General features: G+C 41.8%; 1 protein-coding gene across 1 annotated transcript; it reads left to right on the forward strand.

The window, feature by feature from the left end:
* Nucleotides 1-659: 659 nt before the first annotated feature.
* On the forward strand, nucleotides 660-2,327 carry LOC120647942 (uncharacterized mitochondrial protein AtMg00860-like). The gene is made up of 2 exons (XM_039924742.1): nucleotides 660-794; nucleotides 1,926-2,327. The coding sequence occupies exons 1-2, from the start codon at nucleotides 660-662 to the stop codon at nucleotides 2,325-2,327; spliced, it is 537 nt and encodes a 178-aa protein (XP_039780676.1).
* The last annotated feature ends 19,323 nt before the right edge of the window (nucleotides 2,328-21,650 follow it).

Raw genomic sequence — 21,650 nt, forward strand, 5'->3', positions numbered from 1 at the left:
TGCAGAACATGGCCAACCAAGGTGGCGGTGGTAACCCACGCCATGGCTATCCCGCTTTTCTTGCTACTGAACCTCCCATCTTTCAAGGGTCAAAGGACCATTGGATGCTAACTTTTCTCTTAGTTCCATTGAGGAAAAATTTGGACTATTTCCATGTGATGATCAAGAGAAAGTTGCTTTCGCGGCTCATCAACTCCGTGATGCCGCGGGAGTATGGTGGAAAAGTTACAAGGCTCAAATTGCTCGAGGTCATCAAATCACTTGGGATGAATTCTGCCAAGTTTTTAGAGCCCATCATATTCCTGCTAGTGTTATCGCTATCAAGAGGGAAGAATTTCTCAAGTTGACTCAAGGGAATAGGTCCATGCAAGAGTATGCCCATGCCTTCAACTATCTTTCTCAATATGCTAAGGATGATGTCTCCACTGATGAGAAGAAGCAGTATCAATTTATGAAGCGATTATCCTAAAAGTTAAAGAGTCACCTCTCCGCTCATGATTTCAATGATTTCAATCACATGGTGAACAAAGCAATCAAGTCCGAGCATGATATAAATGCACTTGAAGCGGACAACCGTAAGAGGGCTGCCCCATCTTCCTATGGTGGTAGTTCTCAACGTGCACGCACAGGGCCTACTCCTGCACCCCAAGTTCCGGGTTATGGTGCTCCTCAGCCTATGTGGATGGCCCGTCGCCCTCCGGATCCTCAAGGTCAAGTTCAATGCTCTATGGGACAACCAGGAGGCGGTGGTGGAAATGTTCCTCGAGGTCCATGTTACAATTGCGGTGGGCGAGGTCATTATAGCCAGGAGTGTCCCTCTCCCAAGAAAGGTGGAGCTAGTAATGTTAAAAAATCAACCCACTCCTTCTCAACCCAACCGCCAAGGCAGCAAAAATGGACAAGCTCCCAAGCGAGGCAGGTTGAATCATATCTCCACCGAAGAAGCTAGTGAGGATGAGCAAGTGCTTGTTGGTATGGTTTCCATCAACTCAATTAATACCCGAGCATTATTTGATTTTGGTGCATCACATTCTTTTATGAGTAGAAGGTTTGCTATAGAACATCAATTCTCTATTAGAAAGGTTCACACTCCTTTTCATATTGATGCTCTTGGTGCAACTTTAGTAACTAATGAGGTGGTCAATCTAGCTCATCTTGATGTTATGGGGCTCACTCTCTCAATAAGTTTCTTGATTATTGATTTAGAAGACTTGGATGTCATCATTGGCATGAATTGGATGTCTAGACATGATGGAGTTGTTCGATGCAATCCTTGCTCCATTGAGCTTAAGCACCCATCTGGAGTCCGGGTTATCCTTTTTCTTCATAAGAAGGGTGGCCCAAAACTCTATGCACTTAATGCCATGGTCATACCGGAGTTAGAGGCAATTCCGGTTGTGTGTGAGTTTCCAGACGTTTTTCCTGAGGAATTACCGGGGATGCCTCCCGACTGGGATATTGAGTTTGTTATTGACTTGCTTCCCGGAACGGCCCCGATTTATACAAGGCCATATAGAATGTCTTCGGATGAATTGGTGGAATTGAAGAGACAATTGGAGATTTTACTTAAGAAAGACTTCATTCGCCCGAGCACCTCACCATGGGGATGCCCGGCCTTGTTTGTTGAGAAGAAGGATAAGACCTTGCGTACGGTGGTGGATTATCGACCTTTGAATGCAGTGACAGTGAAAAATAAGTATCCTCTTCCTAGGATTGATATCCTTTTTGATCAATTAGTTGGAGCTAAATTCTTTTCTAAGATTGATCTTTGCCTGGGCTATCATCAAATCAAAATTCGTGAAGAAGATATTCCAAAGACTGCATTCTCTACTAGATATGGACTTTATGAATATATGGTCATGTCTTTTGGATTAACCAATGCTCCATCTTACTTCATGTATCTAATGAATTCTATCTTCTTTAAGGAACTTGATGTCTTTGTGATTATTTTTATCGATGATATTCTTATCTTCTCCAAGACTGAGGAAGAGCATGCTGAGCATCTCCGCATCATTCTTCAAAGACTTCGTGATCATCGTCTCTATGCTAAGTTTAGTAAGTGTGAATTCTGGCTCAAGAAAATATCTTTCCTCGGACATGTTTTATCTGAGAATAGTATTGAGGTTGATCCTGGCAAAGTGGAAGATGTGCTCAATTGGGCGCAACCTCAAAATGTCAAGGAGGTGAGAGGTTTTCTTGGACTTGCTGGTTATTATCGTAGGTTCATTGAAAATTTCTCCAAGATTTCCAAGCCCCTGACTGAGTTACTGAAGAAGGATGTTCCCTTCAAGTGGACCGATCCTTGCTCTTGCTACACTCTCACTTGAATCCCTCAAAGGAATCACTCAAGAATGAAGGTGAGGGAGTGAGAGCTCTTTCTTGGCTTAGGGTTGAGTTCAGCTCATCAAATGGGCAAGAGAGTTAGGCTGAAGGGGAGGGGGGGTTATTTATACCCCTCCACTCAAAAACTAGCCGTTGGTGAAGGGTTACTTGGAGACTCCGGGTATAGCCCCAGAAACTCCGGACCTCATTGTCCGGACATTCCGGGCTGTCACCCGGACTCTCCGGATTAGGCAAGATCTTTCAAAGGAACGACAATTTGGAGTTGTTTTTGTGGCTCACAAATGTTTGTTTAGGTCTCTTGAGCACTAGTTCCAAATCAAAACCCCCGAAACCAAGTCCCTCTTGATAGTACGATGTTCCTGTACTCAAATTTAAAATTTAAAATCTACTTCTTGAGTTTAATCCAAAAACACCGCTTTTCATTTCCTTTTTGAGGGGTCATACTTCATTTGTTTTATCTATTCAAACTCATCACCTGCACACATGCTCAAATACACAATTAAATATACATGTGTTTTGTCCTAACCACCAAAACCCGATTAGGGGCCTAGATCACTTTCAATGTGGTTATTAATTATTCCAAAATGCACCACTATAAAAAAAACAGAACACAAACATTGCTGCTAAATAGAAGGATTGAAACTTCAGAGATCAAGGCTTCATTTGGTTTTTTAAGTAGTTGTTACATTGAATGTTTGGATGTCAATTCGAATATTGGGATGCCAACTTAATATAAAACTAATTGCATGAGTTGCAATTAGGGCTCTAGAGGAATCAGTTAAGTATAACTAATGCACAATAAGCAGATGGTTACGGTAATAATTAGTGGTCAAATTATAGACTAATTAGGCTTAATAGTAGCATAAATAAAAATTGACCGGAGTTTTATAGCCCGACAGATTTTAGCATAAACAAAAATTGACTAGTCTACTCGCTTTCACAACCATATTTAACACAGGAATTATAGACCATGGTACAGTAACAAGCACAAAATTGGAGGGAATCGCGAAATGATACGTAGTCTAATAGGTACAAGAGCCTCAGTAGCACCTCAGTTCCTGGGTCCGATGTCCCGTGAGATCGAATTTCTAGAATTTAACGGTATTGACTTTGCAGTGGTAGGCGACATTCCTGCCGACAGCGAGGCGCCTATGGTGACTTTATCAATCTCGAAGATTTGCCAGCTCAATCGTCAATAATGCTCATAGGGTTAGAGTTTGCGTACGTGTATTCATAGAGGTGAGTGTGCGCACGTTGTGAGTGTTTGAGTTGTACTGTGTAATTAAAAAAATGGGAGGGAGTCATGCAGAACTCCAAGTGTTTTTTTTCCTTCCTCTTGACGGTGATTGAGCATACTAATACTATATTATAGACAGCCTGTCGAGCCTACTACAACTTGCTAGGGCGCACATCTTGATGGGCCCTCCTAGTTCCGGATGAGCATTAATTCCACGGATTGGAGATTCCACTCCTTTCTTGGCATTTCTGGTCGGTAGTTTACACGCAAGATGCTCGGTGCTTGAGGCAGGGCTTGAGTGCCACTGATTTAGTTATTGGCATAAGGCACCAGAGCACCATCAATTTGCTCAGTATAGTATACTCCTGGTATGCCACTTTGGCCAAAGTTCACTGGCGATCTCATTTGTTACCAGAATGGAGCACCACAGCTATAGGTCCTGGAAATGAGGTCAGACGAACCGGTTCCTGCACCCTGCAAATGAGTCAAAGGCTTTTGTAGTACCGAAAAAGGTGCTATGTCAACAATCATTCGAGAAATGTAATCTTGCATGGTTAGTGCTTACTTTCTTTCTGTGATTCTGAATAGCATATTTGGAACTCACCAATTGTTGCCTCTGCTCGTCGCCCTGGCTGGACACCGAGTATATGCAATAAATAATACTAGCAGTCACCTCGTCAACGTGCTGGCCAAGGCACACAACCGCACGAAACCAGCCACAGCCTTGAAAATGGCGGTACCTAACCTGCACTCCCAGAGGGAGTCTATATTAGTCTTTCTACGTGCTTCAGTTTTCAACCATTCACCAGCAACCCAAAATCCACACCTTCGAAGACTTGAAAAAGGCCGCATGCGGCGCACAAGTGATGAACGAAGTGATCAATAATATTGTATAGGATGACAGCGTGGTATATATAGGTGCCCCATGGAATGCAAACCATGCAAGATATGTGTGGAAGTGGAACTGATGGGAGCGATGGCATCCCAATATGGACACACGATCTCTGCGACCTACTCCCTCCGTTTCAAATTGCAGATTATTTCAACTTTTTTGGAGAGTCAAAATATTTTAAATTTGACCCATTAGTTGAGCTTTTGGGTTGGGGTGGGTTGCCATTTGATTTCCATAAGAATTGGGGTGGGTTAGGTAAGGGGTGGGTTTAGACCCATTAGCAGGCCGATTAGAAATTCATTATTTGGAAATAAAAAGTAGTAAATGGCTCATCAAACTACTGACAAAGGACGGAATGTGGCAAAAAAAATTATGTAATACTCCTTCCATCCCCTGAAAAGTGCAATCCTAGGTCTAAATAAAAAATCCATAAAGAGTGCAATACTAGAAATTGGATCTTAACTACTTGCCTAATTAAGTGATCAGATTTGATTTGCGTACCAAAACTAATTGCATTTGACCAATAAATAAGGGCATAAGAGTATTTTCACGCCACCACTAATCTGTCTAAAAAAATTAGAACTGCACTCTTTATGGAACGGAGGGAGTACATACCAAACCCCTATCACAAATACAGTGGGAAAACGCGGATTCACAGTTTTGGGCTTGCCTTATGAAGATAAAATGAGAGAGTTTCTCCAGTTTGTAACCTTCATAGATGAATCACAAATTAAGATAGGAAGATAAATGGTTGGGAAACACAACTCTACGGGAACAATACCCTATCCTATATAACATAGCCCGCCATAATCAGTACACTGTAGCAGAAGTTCTCAATACCTCACCTTCAGCATAAGTTCTTAATACCTCACCTCCTAATCTCTCATGGCGTGAAGATCTCAATGGACACAAATTAGAAGCATGGAAGGATTTACTTCCAATCATTGAAAATATTATGTTGAGTTATGGAAAAGATGGATTATGCAGGAATCTAATAAATTCTAAATCCAAATGACCAATTCTCAGTGAAATCATACTATCTGACCAATTCTCAGTGAAATCACAATATCTTCCTATGACCTATATACTAACATCCCCAAACTAAACAAACAGATTTGGAATCTAAAAGCTCTGCTGAAAATTAAGATTTTCTTGTGGCATCTATGTAGAGGGCTCATTTTGACCAAAGATAACCTAGAAAAGCGATGCAGCAAGAGGACTGCTTTTGTAATAAGGATGAAACAATTAAACGCATTTTTGGAGTGTCATTTTACGCAAGATGTTTGATCTACTATTTGATGTGGACATCCCTGAAATAGATACAACCACACCTATGGGACAACAAGCTTACATTTTTAATTCTCAGGAACGATGGAGAGGATATTGGATTCGACCATGACATCATTTGCAGAGCAAACGGAGCTGCTCGTTCTGTTTGCAACCTTGCGCACAGCAGCAGCGAAGGAGTTGCAAATGGAGCTGATCATTCCGTTTTGGAACATTTGCTCAGCAGAAACAGAGGAGGGGCAAACGGAGTTGTTCATCCCGTTTCGGACCTTTCATGCAGCAGAAACTTCATTCGAGCGTACCTCTTCACTCCGGAGGTGGATTGAGGCCCATGAGTACTCGTTGGAAAGATCTTGAACTCTAATTTCAAATGAATCCAATCACATCATCAGATTCGTCCGGAGCTAAGAATTATCGTCAGAATGATCTTCGGGCATCCAGACTTGGGCTGAGTCCTTTGTATCTCATCCAGCCCACTAGGGGCCCATGTTAATAAGTTAGGGTTTCCACTTCAGCACCCTCTTGGCTGCTCTCCCCCCTATATAAACTAGTAGCGGCCACAAGAAATACTTGGGTTTTGTTTAGATGCAAGTTTAGCTACTGCTACTTCCTAGTGAATGCGTGTGTCGACTAGACCACCCAATTTGCTTGATTCAGAACCCCAAACTTGTGTGTATCGAATTCATCCTTTGGGCAAGGTCTATGTGCTGTTTGCTTGTCCACTTGTTCTTGCTTATACTTTGATTTGCTTGCAGGTTCAAGGTTGTTCTTGGCACAGCAAGAAAACACAAATTGGAGGCAGTGTAACTGTCGCTAAGGCGCAGCGTTGCCCTTGTGGTGTTGTAGTCAGGCAGCACAACGTCGATCCTCCTCAAATCAAGTTATCTCCACTCTCATCGAAAGATCGGGAACAAACCCCAGCGGGTTCCATCACGTGGTAATCAAAGCAAGGTTTTTGGTGAGAGATTCTACCCATCCCTTTACCTACAGTCCAAAAAACTTCACAAAAATAGGCTAGATCTGAAAATCCCAACAACAAGTTTGAGCCTTTGCTGTTCTGCTTAGTTCTTTGCTTGTTGAGTTTTCAGTTGCATTGTTTGGGCTAGTTGCTAGTTCTTAGTGGTTCAATCTTTAGAATTTTGAGTTCTGGTCACGTTTCAGTCACCACGAAATCAACCAAATCCATTCATATTTCCGCTGTCATTGCTACCACCACGAATCCATCTTCCCAGATCTGAGCACTAGAAGAAAATAGTCTTATATCTTGTGTTACATGTCCAATTTAAGTGTTTAAATACAATCTGGAAAGCTTATCTTGTGTTCTTTCCAACGGATCTAACCATGCTCCAAAATTCCTTCAGAGCACTACGCAATAGCACTTGAGATTCGCAACCTGCTGTCTGAAAGTTGTGACGTTGAACTGATTTCAAAGTAGTTGTGTGCAGATATCCCTTTGTTTTGGTTGTTCTGATACTAAACAAAAGAGTTTCAGCCCCTGCAAAAAAGAAGAAAGAAAGAAAGAGAAAAAAAGAGGAGCAAAAAAAGTGAAGGGGTCAAGCTGTTGTTTCTTGCTTTTCTTGTTGTTTTGGTGTGTGACAACATTTGTGTTCAGGCCCACGTCTCTAGCTTGATTTAGCCCTAGGACCAGCATAGGACCATCAATGAATGCTTATTCAACTTGCTTTGACTAATGTGGTTCTAGCTGTACCTTAATTTGTTTTGCTTGCAACCACCTATAGCTCCACAAATTATCTTCTACATCATGAGGTTGTGCTTGTGTAACCATTTGTGTTGTTCTTGCTGGCTACCGACACCTCCTGCCTCGTTTGGTAAGAACATGTAAGAACATGGTGGCACAAGATTGAGAGAATGGAGTTTGCTGTCACCTAGTTCCACTAATTGATTGCACATATTTTTCTTGTGAATATTTTTGCTGTTCACTAACCATGGCAGGCACGTGCAAAGAAAGGGGAGCTGGCAGCCCTCCCCATAGTAGTTCGCTTGCTCAACAACATATGAGAACATTTTCACTTGAACTACATGGTGATGCAGCAGAACAGAAAGCCGAATCGGCAATGCCTGTTTCGGTTCCTTGCGATGGAGAAACACTGCTAACATTCTCGGTACAAGGCAATGACGAGCTAGTGGATCATGAGGCTACACCAAGAGAGCAGCAATATGGAGCTCGACGACATTTAAGTGCTCGGGGGGCAAAATATTGGCAAATGATAATTTACCTCATGAAGTTTCTATGCAACAGATCAGTTTGCAAGGGGCTCTCAAGACTTTGATCTTGTATTTGAGGTCTTGAGCTGGTTGAAAATTGCAACATCAGCGGATAAAAGCCGAATTAGGAGTTTTTCAATTCGAGCTAGAAAATTGGCAAACGATTTGTAATAAGGCATATTGATGCTCTTACTTCTATTCTTCGGTTAAAGAATGAAACCGAATTTACTTGGGGGGTAGAACAGCAAGAGGCTTTTGAAAAGATCAAGGTTTATTTGTCTTCACCACCTGTGCTCAAGGTGCCTAAGAGAAGGGTTCCTTTCAGGCTTTATGTGGCTGCTAAAGACAAGATCATTGTGGTTGTTTTGACTCAAGAAACCGAAGACAAAGAGTATGTCATCACTTATATAAGCCGATGACTTATTGATGTGGAGACAAGGTATACTTTTACTGAGAAGTTATATTTGTCTCTTTATTATGCTTGTACCAAATTAAAACATTATCTACTATCTACTACTTGCATAGTAGTATGTCAAACCGATGTGCTCAAGTGCATGATTACAAAAGCCGATTTTAAGTGATAGAATCGGCAAGTGGGCTTATGCTTTAGTTGAGTATGATTTGGCTTGTGAATCCTTGGAATCTATGAGAGGTCAAATCATAGCGGATTTTATTGTTGAGCATCGGATTAATGACAAGCATGATCTAGAAGTCGGCTATGTTACTTGCACACCACAGAATTATATTTCGATGGATCGGTTTGTGGTGAGGGTCAAAGAATTGGTGCTGTCTTGATTTCTCCAAGTAGTGGTATTCTGAGTTCTCAAACCGATCAAAGGAGGATTGCATAAATAATCAAGTTGAGTATGAAGTCTTCTATTTGGCTTGGAATTCTTGCAATCCATGGGCGTGAAGCATGTTGAAGCCTTTGGAGATTCTCTTCTGGTGGTGCAGCAAGTATCTAAGGTATGCCAGTGTTATAATGGTTCTCTAAATGCATATCTTGATAAATGCCTCGATATTATTTCCTCTTTCGATGAATTTATTATCAAACATATTCCAAGGGAGGAGAATGGAAAGGCAAATACTCTGGCGCAACAAGCATCTGGCTATAATGTTACGAAAAAATATTTCAACATTCGCAAGCCGATGCAAACGAAAGCCGAGTGTCTGGTTCTGGACGCACCGGTCCGACCGGTCAGCGCAACCAGTCTGACCGCCCAGACCGGTCAAACCGGTCCAGAGACCGGTCTGACCGGTGATGCAGCTGTTAGTTCTGATTCGGCCAAAAAAGATGATTCAATCATCTTGGCCGAAGCCCAGGATTGGAGGGTTCCTCTTATGTTGTATTTGAGAGATCCTGGTCGTGGCGCAGAGAGAAATATTCGGCGTTTGGCTTTCAAGTATGTTTTAATTGACGATGAACATTATCATCGAACTGCCGAAGATTTGCTCCTCAAATGTTTAGACTCGGATCAGGCTCGGGTTGCTATGGGTGAGGTTCATGAAGGTATTTGTGGTACTCATCAATCGGCTCCCAAGATGAAGTGGTTACTCAGAAGAGCTGGTTTCTATTGGCCCACCATGCTGTCCGATTGTTTTAGATACTATAAAGGGTGTGAAGAATGTCAGCGATTTGGTGATTTGCAATTGGTGCCTGCTGCGTTGATGCATCCTATTATTAAACCATGGAAGTTCCGAGGTTGGGGGTTGGATTTTATTGGACAAATTAATCCTCCATCTTCAAAGGGGCATTGCTTCGTATTAGTTGCTACAGATTATTTTACTATGTGGACCGAAATAGTTCCTTTGAAGAATATGACACATAGGGAGGTAATTGATTTTATTACTGAGCATATTATTCATAGATTCGGCATTCCACAAACTTTGACAACGGATCAAGGTCCTTCATTTATATCAAAAGAGGTGTGTGCCTTTGCCGAATTTTATAAGATTAAGTTGCTCAATTCATCTCCATACTATGCTCAGGCCAATGGGCAGGCCGAGTCTAGTAATAAGATTTTGATCAAACTTGTCAAGAAGAAGATAGAGGAAAATCCTAAGAGGTGGCATGAGGTGTTATCCGAAGCATTGTGGGCGCCGAGTCTAGTAATAAGATTTTGATCTAACTTGTCAAGAAGAAGATAGAGGAAAATCCTAAGAGGTGGCATGAGGTGTTATCCGAAGCATTGTGGGCTCATCGTATATCTAGACATGGTTCTACTAAGGTTACTCCTTTTGAGCTTGTGTATGGTCAAGAGGCCGTTTCACCCGTTGAGGTAATCTGGACGCATATAGGTTGGCAAAACAAAATGACCCCTCCGCTGTTGATTACCATGATTTGATGATGGATAATATTGATGAGGTGACCAACAAGCGTTTGAAGGCTTTGAAGGAGATTGAGAAAGACAAGCTTCGGGTGGCCAGAGCTCACAACAAAAAGGTAAAACTTAAATTTTTTCAGGTTGGGGATCTGGTTTGGAAGACAATTTTGCCTCTTGGGATGAAAAGCAACAAGTTTGGCAAATGGTCGCCAAGTTGGGAGGGTCCATACAAGATTATCAAAGTTATCTCCGGAAATTCGTATATGGTGGAGACGGTGCAAGGTCAACGTCTACCCAGGGCTATCAATGGGAGATACTTGAAGAAATTCAATCCTGGCGTTTGGCAAAGTGCGTGAAGACGAAGACGGCCGGTATTGGATATCGCCCTTAGTTTTATTTTTAGAATTGTGTGCTCTGTGTAAAACATGTACATCAGGATAGTTCTTGCTTTTTGGTTTGTGAAACTCACCAAAAAGCAGGGGGGCGTATGTTGACAGCCAAATTTGGCACCTGCTGAGGTCGATCGGTCTGACCGGTCGGGCCGACCAGTCAGACCGGTCTGGTTTGTACAGTCCGAGTAGAATTAGGGTTTTTGTAAAGAGTCCTCATGTAATCCTACTCGTGAAGGGGTACGTCTTCCCCGGCCTATAAATATAAAGGCTAAGGCCGATTGAGAAAAACCCCAATCGATTCACACATTTATCCTTTACCTTTTACCTCTAAACCCTAGCTTTTCCAACCCCATCTGCTGTTCTTCGCTCGTCTCCATGGCGTTCGATGGCGTTCTGAGTGGCCTGCCGACCTCAGAGCAACCCTACGATCACGAGCTCTGACGGGTCCCTCCCGAGCTCGCTGTTCTAGGTCTTCGCGAGTTCCCTGCCTGCACCGGTCAGACCGGTCGGTGAAACCGGTCAGACCGGTCCGCCCAGGGTTTTCGCTGTGTTAATCATTTTGACGATCGTCGCGCGTTCTAGCGCATTCGAGTGTGTTGGCGCAATTCTGTGTCAACAGGGTGTTTTACCAGAGACGGAGACTAAGTCTCGGTCTTGTGGTATCGTTTAGAAAACCGGTACCGAAGGGCATATGACCTGGTATTGATGACACTTTTCTAGTAGTGTTGGCTTGAATTAGTAGCCATAAGGCATCAGAGCAACAATAACTTGCTCAGTGGTGAACTCTAGATTGGTAGGTATGGCACTTTGAACGAAGCACACTGTCATTCTCAACTATCTATTACTCTACCACAATAAAGCACTTTAGGACATAGCCATCGGTTGTATAGCTAAAATATATATTTGTTGCCAGTACAAGACGTCAAGACGTAAACTGACCCCAGCTCCCACTCTACAAATGGGTTCGCCATTCTAGAAATGTAATAACTTATGCATGGTAAATTAATAAACTTGTTTTATATCTACAAGCGTGGTTATCTGAATTGGAGGTTTGAATTGTTAGCCGCCCGTTGACCTTTGTGGCACACGTCCCCTTAGTCTATGGAGCTCTGGCACAATTTTTACTGATTTTTTTCAGCAGCCGCTTATTGTACCACAGATTATGTAAATTAAGTGATAGTGTTTAAGAAAATATGGCCACATTTAGGCTCTAGATGGTAAACAGGACCACGACCATGGTGAGCAACAAGGCAGCAGTTGGCATTGATTATGGACGATAAATAATAATCCTATATGTAATCCATGGGGAACATTGTGTCCATCAATTCTGCATGGTCGACCACTAGCACATTAGATTTTTTCACAATCAATAGTTTTCCAGAGAAATTAGATCGAAGTCATCAACAACCATATATATCCAATTTTTCTGAAAAGTACATATTCATATTCTAGTAGTATATATTGAATTAATGTGCATGACAGTTGGGATAATATATCAAAATTGATTTACTTTGGAGACCATTAGACAGTCTGTCCTACAACAGAAATAAGTATATGCAAGGACAGAACAGAAATCAAGATGGAATCATAGAGTAGAACATCAGCTATATTTTCTCAGTACTATAGATCAAGCATACATTTGCTCCTATCAAGCAGTAAGATGGGCAATTGCTATACGGTAGTGAACCACTCTATAACGATCTAGTGGTACAGTTGACCTCTTGAAGAGCCAATGACAGTTTTCAATGTAATATATGTTTCTCTAAACATTTTCTACACAATATTTTTCTTCTCAAACTAACTTTTTATATGGTTCTGCCAACAATTATATGAGATTTAACATTTTATTTTACAAAAAAATGGATCATTCCATCTATTTTTCAACATTTTTTTCTTACAATTTTTTCTCAACTCAACATTTTTTTTCTACGGAATATATGTTTCCTCAACATTTTTATTTTTCGCTTCAACTTTTTTCATATAGTACAGACTGCAACTCTTGCAAAGACTCAACATTTTCCACTTTGTAGTTCATTCAACAATGTTTCCTTACCTTTTGATAACTCAACATTTTTCTATGCAACATATATCCCATCAATCTTTCACTATACCTAGCATTTTATTTTCCTGTCCACAATTTTTTATATAGTTCAACCAAAGATATACTCCCTCCGTCCTGAAATGTAAGACATTAGAGAGTTTAAAATTTGTACCCAAATGTAAAGCATTCTAAGGTTCTTTGGGCCCAATCTCTCTCCCCCCATTAATTCCAGTGGACTAGGAAGTAATAAAGGGAATGAAGATCTCCCAGGTTCTGGTGCAGCAACCAATAGCTAGCTGATAATCTTGCAATTAATGAACCAAACAGAGAACTAATGAGGGATACATGCGTATTTTTTCTATATTTTTATTTTGTTGACAAAAAACTAGGAGGCCCTATATTTCAGGACAGAGGGAGTACACCATTTTCCTTCCAGATAAACTGGATTATTCCTATAAGTGATTGAACAATAAATAAGGATCTAGTGCGCGCACCATCCACTAGCAAGCCCGGCCCCTGCAACCAGAAAACTATCTGGTCGGCATTTAAGTCTGAATCATGTATGTCATCCTTACCGCACAGTATCTATCAATTCCGCATTGTCTACTACTCTACTACTGTCATTTTTCAAACTTTCGCTGTCAGTAATTTTCTCTAAATTAGATTGAACTCAGTGAGGCCATACATATTCAGTTTTCTCGGAAAGTACATTCATACTAGTATTGTTATTATGCCAAGTTTAATAATTAGTTAATTACGTGAGAGAAGAAACCATACATGCATCAAGTTGTGATATTTGTGAGCTAAAAAAATGTTCGAACCGAAACAGAAATGGAGTACGTTTGCATATTTATGGACAGAAAGGTAAGATTCATCAACCATATAACAAGAGCTTCATTCCCTTTACACATAGAAAAGAAAGAAACTAGCACACGGAAAAGGAACACAAGATCAAACTAAACTCAACTTCCATTCCCAACCACCGCAACCAATGATTTAATTTGGTGGTGGTGGCCCCGCCGGCCTGGCACAGGGGTGTACCTTCCCGCTTGCCCATGAGCCGCCGCCGGCCTTGTCTTCTTCAGCTGCTGGTCTCCTGTTAACCTCCTCTCCCCCGCCAGCTGCATCCTTGGCCTTCTTATCTTTCTCCTCGGCCTGCAGGATCTTCGTCCTGCACCTCTCTTGCCGCACGTGGATCTGCGCATAGCTGAATCCCATGGAGGTCATCTTGATCCCGGAACCAGTGAGGCGAGACAAACAAGTCCGCTGTTCGTTCAGCTTGTTGCCTTGTTGGGATAGAGGCTGCTAGGTATATTTATAGGGTGGGAGATAGGATTATTGGGGTGGGCACCAAGCCGTGGGTTTCTGGTCTTGTTTTGGTGATATCTATGGGCTTATCTCGTGCGGTGGCGGCCGTTAGGTGTCGCGGCGTACACAGTTTGGCGGCTGCAATCGCTGTCTGCAAAGTGTTGCTGAGTTGTGTGGGCATGGTTGGATTAGGGGCGGAGTCAGGAAGTTGATTTTTTCATTATTAGAGGGGCCAATCATAAAAATTTATATAAAAATTTAATCAAAATTTAAATTTCTAATGTAAATTTGGGGACCATGGGGGCCAGGCCCTGTCCGCCCCCTGTCTCCGCCCCTGGTTGGATTGATGCAGCATCTCTGCGGGCAAGAGCATTATGTGGTTTGTTTGTGGTCATGGTCTCATGGACTGCGCAATAGCATGCCTAGAGCTTAACCTGGCGATTTTGGGTCATCAGTCTTTTCTCCTGAAAAAGAAAAAACCGTGACATCAATGCAACATATAATTCTGAGAGAAGTATGCCAAACTTTCTGATATTCATTCATTCATTGATCTTATCGTACCAAATAACAATGATCTATATCTATTATTATACAATATATACAGAAAGATTTAAAAGAACCAACCATGTTTTCCCTCCCAACTACTGCATTATAATATTGCAGATTCACCTAATCCTCTTTGAAGGAAATATATATATGCATGTACAATTTAAAATGTATCCCAATAATAGAATTGAAAAAGGAAACAAAGGATATAAGGCCCAATATTGGATGGTGTCTAACCAAATGAAAGTGTAAGGAAAAAGAAACTTTTGCGTGCTAAATCAAAACAACCTAACATGACCGCAGTCATCGCTATGACACACTTGAAACACTGATGAAAAAAAGGATCCATAGGCAACTCGATGATACTAACACCACTACATCTCTACATCAGCTTGGCAGGTACAATTTGATGTCACAGCAAAGTCACAACTAGATTTAAGACATTTCGTCTTGAATATTTTTTGTGTTAATGACCGGCTGTTACTGCTCTTGCATAAGACTTTCCAAAATAGCCAAGGATGTTTTAGTTTATTCAAGACATTTACTTACCCGTGCTAAGTATTAGTTGCTAATTTAGTTTACTCATCAAGACATTTATTCAATTAATACTATATAATCCTTAGTATTTGAGAATTACTAATTATGAAAAAAACTAAACACTTAGACATCTTAGACAACACTTAGACAACACTCTGTTCGGCTGGCTGTGGCTGGTGGCTGATGCTGATTTATTGTGAGAGAAAAGTACTGCTGGCTGGCTGGTGCTGGTTTGGTGTGAGAGAAAAAACACTATTGGCTGGTGCTGGTTTGATGTGAGAAAAAAACACTGTTGACATGGGAATGGAAACTTTGGATATTGACAATCCACATTATCGAATCTGACATCTGACAAAACAACGTGAACATCATGATTAACAAATGGATACCAAATATCTGAATTCATTTCTATAAAATGGGTATGGATGTGGAAATTGAAAATCTCAGTGGATATGATAGTGTCAATATAAAAATAAAAAATGCATTTAACATACATGGTTCTATTAGATGTGCTGATATTCAGAATAGTATTCGAAAAAGAAACACGACACAAATGAGAAATACATCGAACTATAATGTTTATATATAATATTTTTTTCATGTCACCTGATTCTTGCTTCACATTACCATAGCTTTTAGCCAAAAATTAATATTATATTTTTATTTAGATAGAAAAAAGTAGAGAAAACATATAGTATTAATTTGGCTATAAATTTTATTCATCTAGCTCTATATTGATCAAATATTAGGTCAGTATTTGATTGCAATAATATTAACTCATAAATATTTTAAAAGATATAACCCTCTACTTGTTTGAACATTAGTTTTGATGTGGTTTTTCATAAATAAAAGATATTCCTTCATTTTAGAAATGAACAAATGATTTTTATCATCATAAATGTATAATATCTAAACTCTATCCGGAATGATCTGATTTGTATTTGTACTGTAGAATATTCGAGTTCTTATCAAATTTGATTAAAAACATGTATACAGAAAATATAGAAAGCTCAATATTTAGTCCACACAATCAATATCCACCCATTGATACAACATGCTGGTGCTTAGATCACAAAGCTTGAGGTTGCGCCTTAAGGTAGGCAGCAGGAAAGTTGTGACCTCCGGCAATGACAAGAGTCGCCGATGAAGCTGTTGGTTAGTAGGATAGGACATGAGAGCAAAGCGTGGGATGCATGTCTCTGTGTTTGTGATATCTTAGTTTTACCTAGGAATGAAAACATCACATCCACGTCCGACCGTAGGGGTTCTGAGACTAAATGAAATAGATCGTATTTGTAAATGAGTATTCAATATTCGTACTGTATCTGTATATGAATACAATAGCTCGTATCCAATCCATTTCCATCCATAATTTGACCAAAACTTTTTGGAAAATTAAGAAATCAGACAAAAATAGCACAAAGTAGGTGGCACGGATGTCACAGATGGTGTGGAACGGCCAGTTCTGGCAGCGACAACGGAAATCATCTATTGATCGATAAATCTCTATTGCAGTCTTGTGTAGAGCTATAAATGGTATGAGCAGAGCAGGACACTGGAATCGTGCTCTGGTCATGAACCGTTGTTATAGAAGAATGGTTATCCCTCCAGTTACATGTCTATGATGTTTCAGATGGCTAAAAATTCAACATGCATTTAGTTCAATTTTTCTGCCTGAAACATCATCTAAAAGTAACTGGACGTACTAATAGATTTCTCACTAACATTTAGAAACCAGACTCCTATATTCAGATACGCACGGCTGCAAGGGGATCCACAGCTACAGATGCGTGGGATTATATATCTATATAGATTATATATCTATATATCTATATCTATACTATAGAAGTTGAAACAATTGAAATATTTTCTTACAAAAATTAAACCTATCATACCCTCACGGAGGTCCCACTTCTTAGGCCAAAAGGTTTTACGAAAGATGTGGAGACCCATATTTTGATATAAGAAAAATGTTTCTACATACCGAAATGCTAATACTTTTTACACCAGTAATTTTCTATACCCACCTCTTGTACCCGTGCATTACTTTGCTTTGGCACACACTTTAATTACTTTCCTTTGTATGTGCATTCATCCATAATTCGCATCATTATTTGTTTTGCAAGGATAATAATTGACGTCATTACTTTATGGAATGAGAATAAAGACATGTATTATTTTTGAAATAAAAATAAATGAAGTCATTGATGGAAGAAAAATTAAATACGTGCTTGTGGTACGTACACTACACTAGTAACCTACATTAACAAGAAGGAACATGAAAAAAAATCATGGATATGCAACTTGCGTCCTTCCACCTTGAAGCCATAAGCTGTCCCTTGTGCACTTTCTGATGCAGACATGCATGTCATGCTGACATGACTGTAGGATACTTTCCTTCTGAAAATGGTATGGCAAGGATAACTGCCGTTTGTGTGTTTCGGTGCAGTGTACCTTGGAGTCTTGGACAGTGTTGAAAAGCAACGCGTGGTCGATCAGAGAACGGCCTCCACTAGGGGTCAAGATCGATCGGGCAGGCAGATCACTGATCCACAATTATTCGATGCACCGCGGTCGTCTCCGATCGATCGATATGCTCTTCAATTTAAGATCAGTAGTGTGTTAGCAGTGATGGCAGGTCAACATGACCAGCTTCTGCTTGGTGGGTGGCTCTCTAGCTTCTACAAGTGTGCCAAGCCGAAATGAGTGAATAAGCGAGTCTTGTCTGAAAGGAATATGGTGCTTGTAGCCTAAGAGTGAGAGGGGTGAATTAGACAATCTAAAACCTTAATTAACCTATGGCTTCAACTAGTTTGCACAAAACTTAAACTAAAATATGCTATCTAAATGTGCAATTATGATTCAACTAATATGAAACGCTCATCCCAAAAGAGTTCTGCAATTGTTGGCGCCTACCTATGACACTGCTGATTAGCGATGACGCCTGCACACGTCAAGGGGTGGCAGGTATTTCATAAACCACGAATAAATCCGCAAACGCACGAAATACTATTGTAGCATTTTACTCGGGAGTATACTGCGGTGTCATTTATATTTCTGCAGAGAAGACGGTGATTGAAACTACATAGGCTAGTTAATAAACTGATCGATATTCAAATGCATAAACAAGGGTAAGATAAATAGCGGGATACGAAGTAGTGTGACACATAACTCTCTCTCTCTCTCTATATATATATATATATATATATATATATATATATACATATATATATATATGTATATATGTATGTATGCAGGGAGAAAAGAAGAAGTTAGCAGTTTGAGTCAAAGGTACTAGGCTAGCTATATCTATGCTATCTTATGGTTAGATTAACAGAAGATTAAACTGATACAACAGGGAGACCGCTACTAGCTGGACGAAAGTTACCCAACCACATCATACGACTTTATGCACCTCCAACCCCACAATCCGATCATGGAGGATTACAGGGTATGGACAGGGCTGTCACTACCTTTCGGCTACCTCTACAAACCGTGGGAAAGGGTAACATCCAGCAACAATTAACTAGTCTAGACACCACGTCTACATTAGCAAGCGATACTCTAGTATCCCGCACGGAGCCCCCACCCTCTAGATGGACAAACATCACACTAGAGCAAACATACAAATACTGGAGCAGTTGTCAGAGTTCTAAAGCTAATATGTTAACCATCGCAAGCACAGGGCGATAACGCGATGCAAGCATTGAGGGATAGCGTAACCTGATGAAGAAGTATTTGTCTGAATATTCAGAATATAAATCGAGCAGATATCGGTAACTATAGTTTAAATTTATTACAAATGATCATGGATTACATAAGAGAACTAGAGAGGAACCCATACCAGAACTTCTGAGCAACTCTGGGGACTCGATGACAACTAGACTTCACCTAAACTCCACTAACCTATGGAGCTAAAGCAAGAAGTGAGTTGAGCTTTACTTGTGTTGTGTGTATGTGTCCATGTTCTCAACTCCCCCTCCCTTTCCCTCCCTTTCATATTTATAGCAGGGAGCCACGGGGTGCGCAGCTGGTCATCCTTGAAGAACCGACGTCTAGGACCAATGGGAGGTTGCGTGGTCAAAGGTTTAAGGCGGTGGGGCCCATGGGCTAGGCGGCCGACTAGCATGGTCGGCCGGCCTGCCTAGGACGCCAACCACACCCAACTGCTAGGGGTTGGGCTGTCCTGGGCCTCCTCTTGTCCAAACTTTGGTGTCTTGCTTTGTCCTAAGCCAGTGCACCTTAGTTCTTGGGCTACTTTTGGTCCAATTGAGCCTGAACTTATGCTCTAATTTTATCTGTGATTTTACCTTGGGCCAAAGTGTGCTTGCAACCTACATTTTAGCTTAAAAAGACGACTTGCAATTCTGTACAGGTAAAGTGTGTTTTGGGAATTATTTGATAGATAATGCGCCCAAGAAATGCAAACTCTCACGATTTTCTAATCAAGTTGATGCCTAGAATTGGTCGTTACTAAGAGTCAGCAGCAATCTATAGCCAATCCTAGCTTGATCTACACTAAGAAAGTAAAGGCACACAAGTTTGCAACTATGAAATACAGAAATGTAAATAGGAGATGAAAGGAAGCAAACCCTTGCACAATGATGTATCTCGTGGTATCGGTAGGACCAAAAGCCACCCCTAGTCCACGTTGTTGAAGCACTCACACTACTAAAATGAGGATTAACTGACACTACTACAAAAAGTCTTTTCCCAGGCAGGCAAAAAGCCTTTTCTGAGGCGGGCAGCGCAACCGCCTCGAAGATTCCGTCACGGTTAATAAAGCTTTAACCGAGGTGGTTTGTTGCTCGCCTCGGTTAATTGAATAAAAAAAAATTAAAAAAAGAAAAAGTCTGGCGAGCCCATCACGAGCCCGTCGAGCCCATCCGCCGCCGCCGCCCACCGCAACACCACCGGATCTGGCCTCCCCGCCTCCGGATCTGCTCTCACCGGACCCGAATCCAGCCCATTGAGCGCGCACCAGGCCGCCACAACCGGAGGGGGAGAGGGCATGGAGGTTGGTATGGAGCGCCACCGCCGCCGTCGGGTTGAGGGAGGGGCGCCGCCGCCGCCTTCTTGGTGGAGGTGGGGCGCTGCCGCCGCCATTGGGGTGCAGGAGGATCATCACCGCCTCCGTCAGGGTAGGGGAGGAGGGGCGCCGCTGCCGTCCTTTGGTTGGAGGAGGGGCGCCGCCGTTGCCATCAGGGTAGGGGAGGAGGGGCGCCGCCGCTAGGGAGGGGCGCAGCCCCGGGGGTGGGGAGGGGTACGGCCGCTGGGGGGGAGGGAGTTGAGAGGAATGAGAGGAGTAACCCTAACTTCACTATATATATACGAAGACCGTTATCGGGCCTCATATGGGCTCATATGGCCTCCTTATGGGCTTGGACTATTAACCGAGGCGGACCTTTATAAAGTGTCCGCCTCGGAAAATAGACTATTAACCGAGGCGGACATTTATAAGTTGTCCGCCCCGGTTAATCAATTTTGCGAGGTGGTTTTCTATAACCGCTTCGGTTAATGCAGGCTATTAACTGAGGCGGTTTTTTTCCTGCCCGCCTCCGAGCCTATTTTTTAGTGTCTCGCAAAATAGAATTTTGTAGTAGTGCGAGGCGTTTTGAAAACACCTCGAAGGCAGGATGGCCGGCAGCCCACATCCGTTAATGGTGGCCAGGCTGCCAGCCTCGCAACCGCCTCGGTTAATCCATCAACCGAGGCAACCTAAGGAAACCGCCTCAATTAATAGGACATTAACCGAGGCGGTTGGTTAAAACAAACCACCTCACTTAAAACTTAACTGAGGCGGTACAACATAACGCAACCGCCTCGGTTAATAGGTCCTTAACCAAGGTAGTATCCTTAGGTTGCCCGCCTTGGTTAAGTTCCCTATATAACAGCACAACGCCCTCCCTTCTTCCCCACGGCTCCCACTCCATTTTTGTGTGTTTTGAGCTCAAAACACAAAAATTAGCCATTTTAGAGGGGGGGAGGTTTTTCCCTTGGATTTGGTGGAGGTGGCACTGCAAGAGGTTGATTTCTTACTCTCCTCCTCTCTTTTTAGTTGATTTTGGTGCTTTTGGTCCAGATCTAGATCTAGATCTAAATGGAGTCGATTCTAGATCTGCTTATGTGACTCTAATTTCTTGTTGTGTGCAAGGTTTCGTCCATGGGCAGGGCAGAATGGATGTAGAAGATATCGAGGGCTGGCGACAATCTGACTTTTCTGCAATATGTGCGAAAATTTGTTGCCTCTGTGAAAAAGTATCGTGAGAGTCTGGGTCGGGAGTGCACCATATGTCCGTGCATTAGGTGCCATAACAAACTGGTCCGAGAAGATAGTGTGGTGCAATCTCACTTGATCTGATATGGTTTTGTCAAGGATTACACTGTCTGGAAGTTTCATGGCGAAGGAGATACGAGTGTCACAGGTGCATCTAAATGAAACTCGTCGACGACGACCTCGTCAGTGAATGAAAAAGAACAATAGCCATCATCATCATCGGCAGCAACAGCGGGCGGC

The sequence above is a fragment of the Panicum virgatum genome, chromosome 9K (genome assembly GCF_016808335.1).
Source record: "Panicum virgatum strain AP13 chromosome 9K, P.virgatum_v5, whole genome shotgun sequence".
In the NCBI taxonomy this organism is placed as follows: domain Eukaryota; kingdom Viridiplantae; phylum Streptophyta; class Magnoliopsida; order Poales; family Poaceae; genus Panicum; species Panicum virgatum.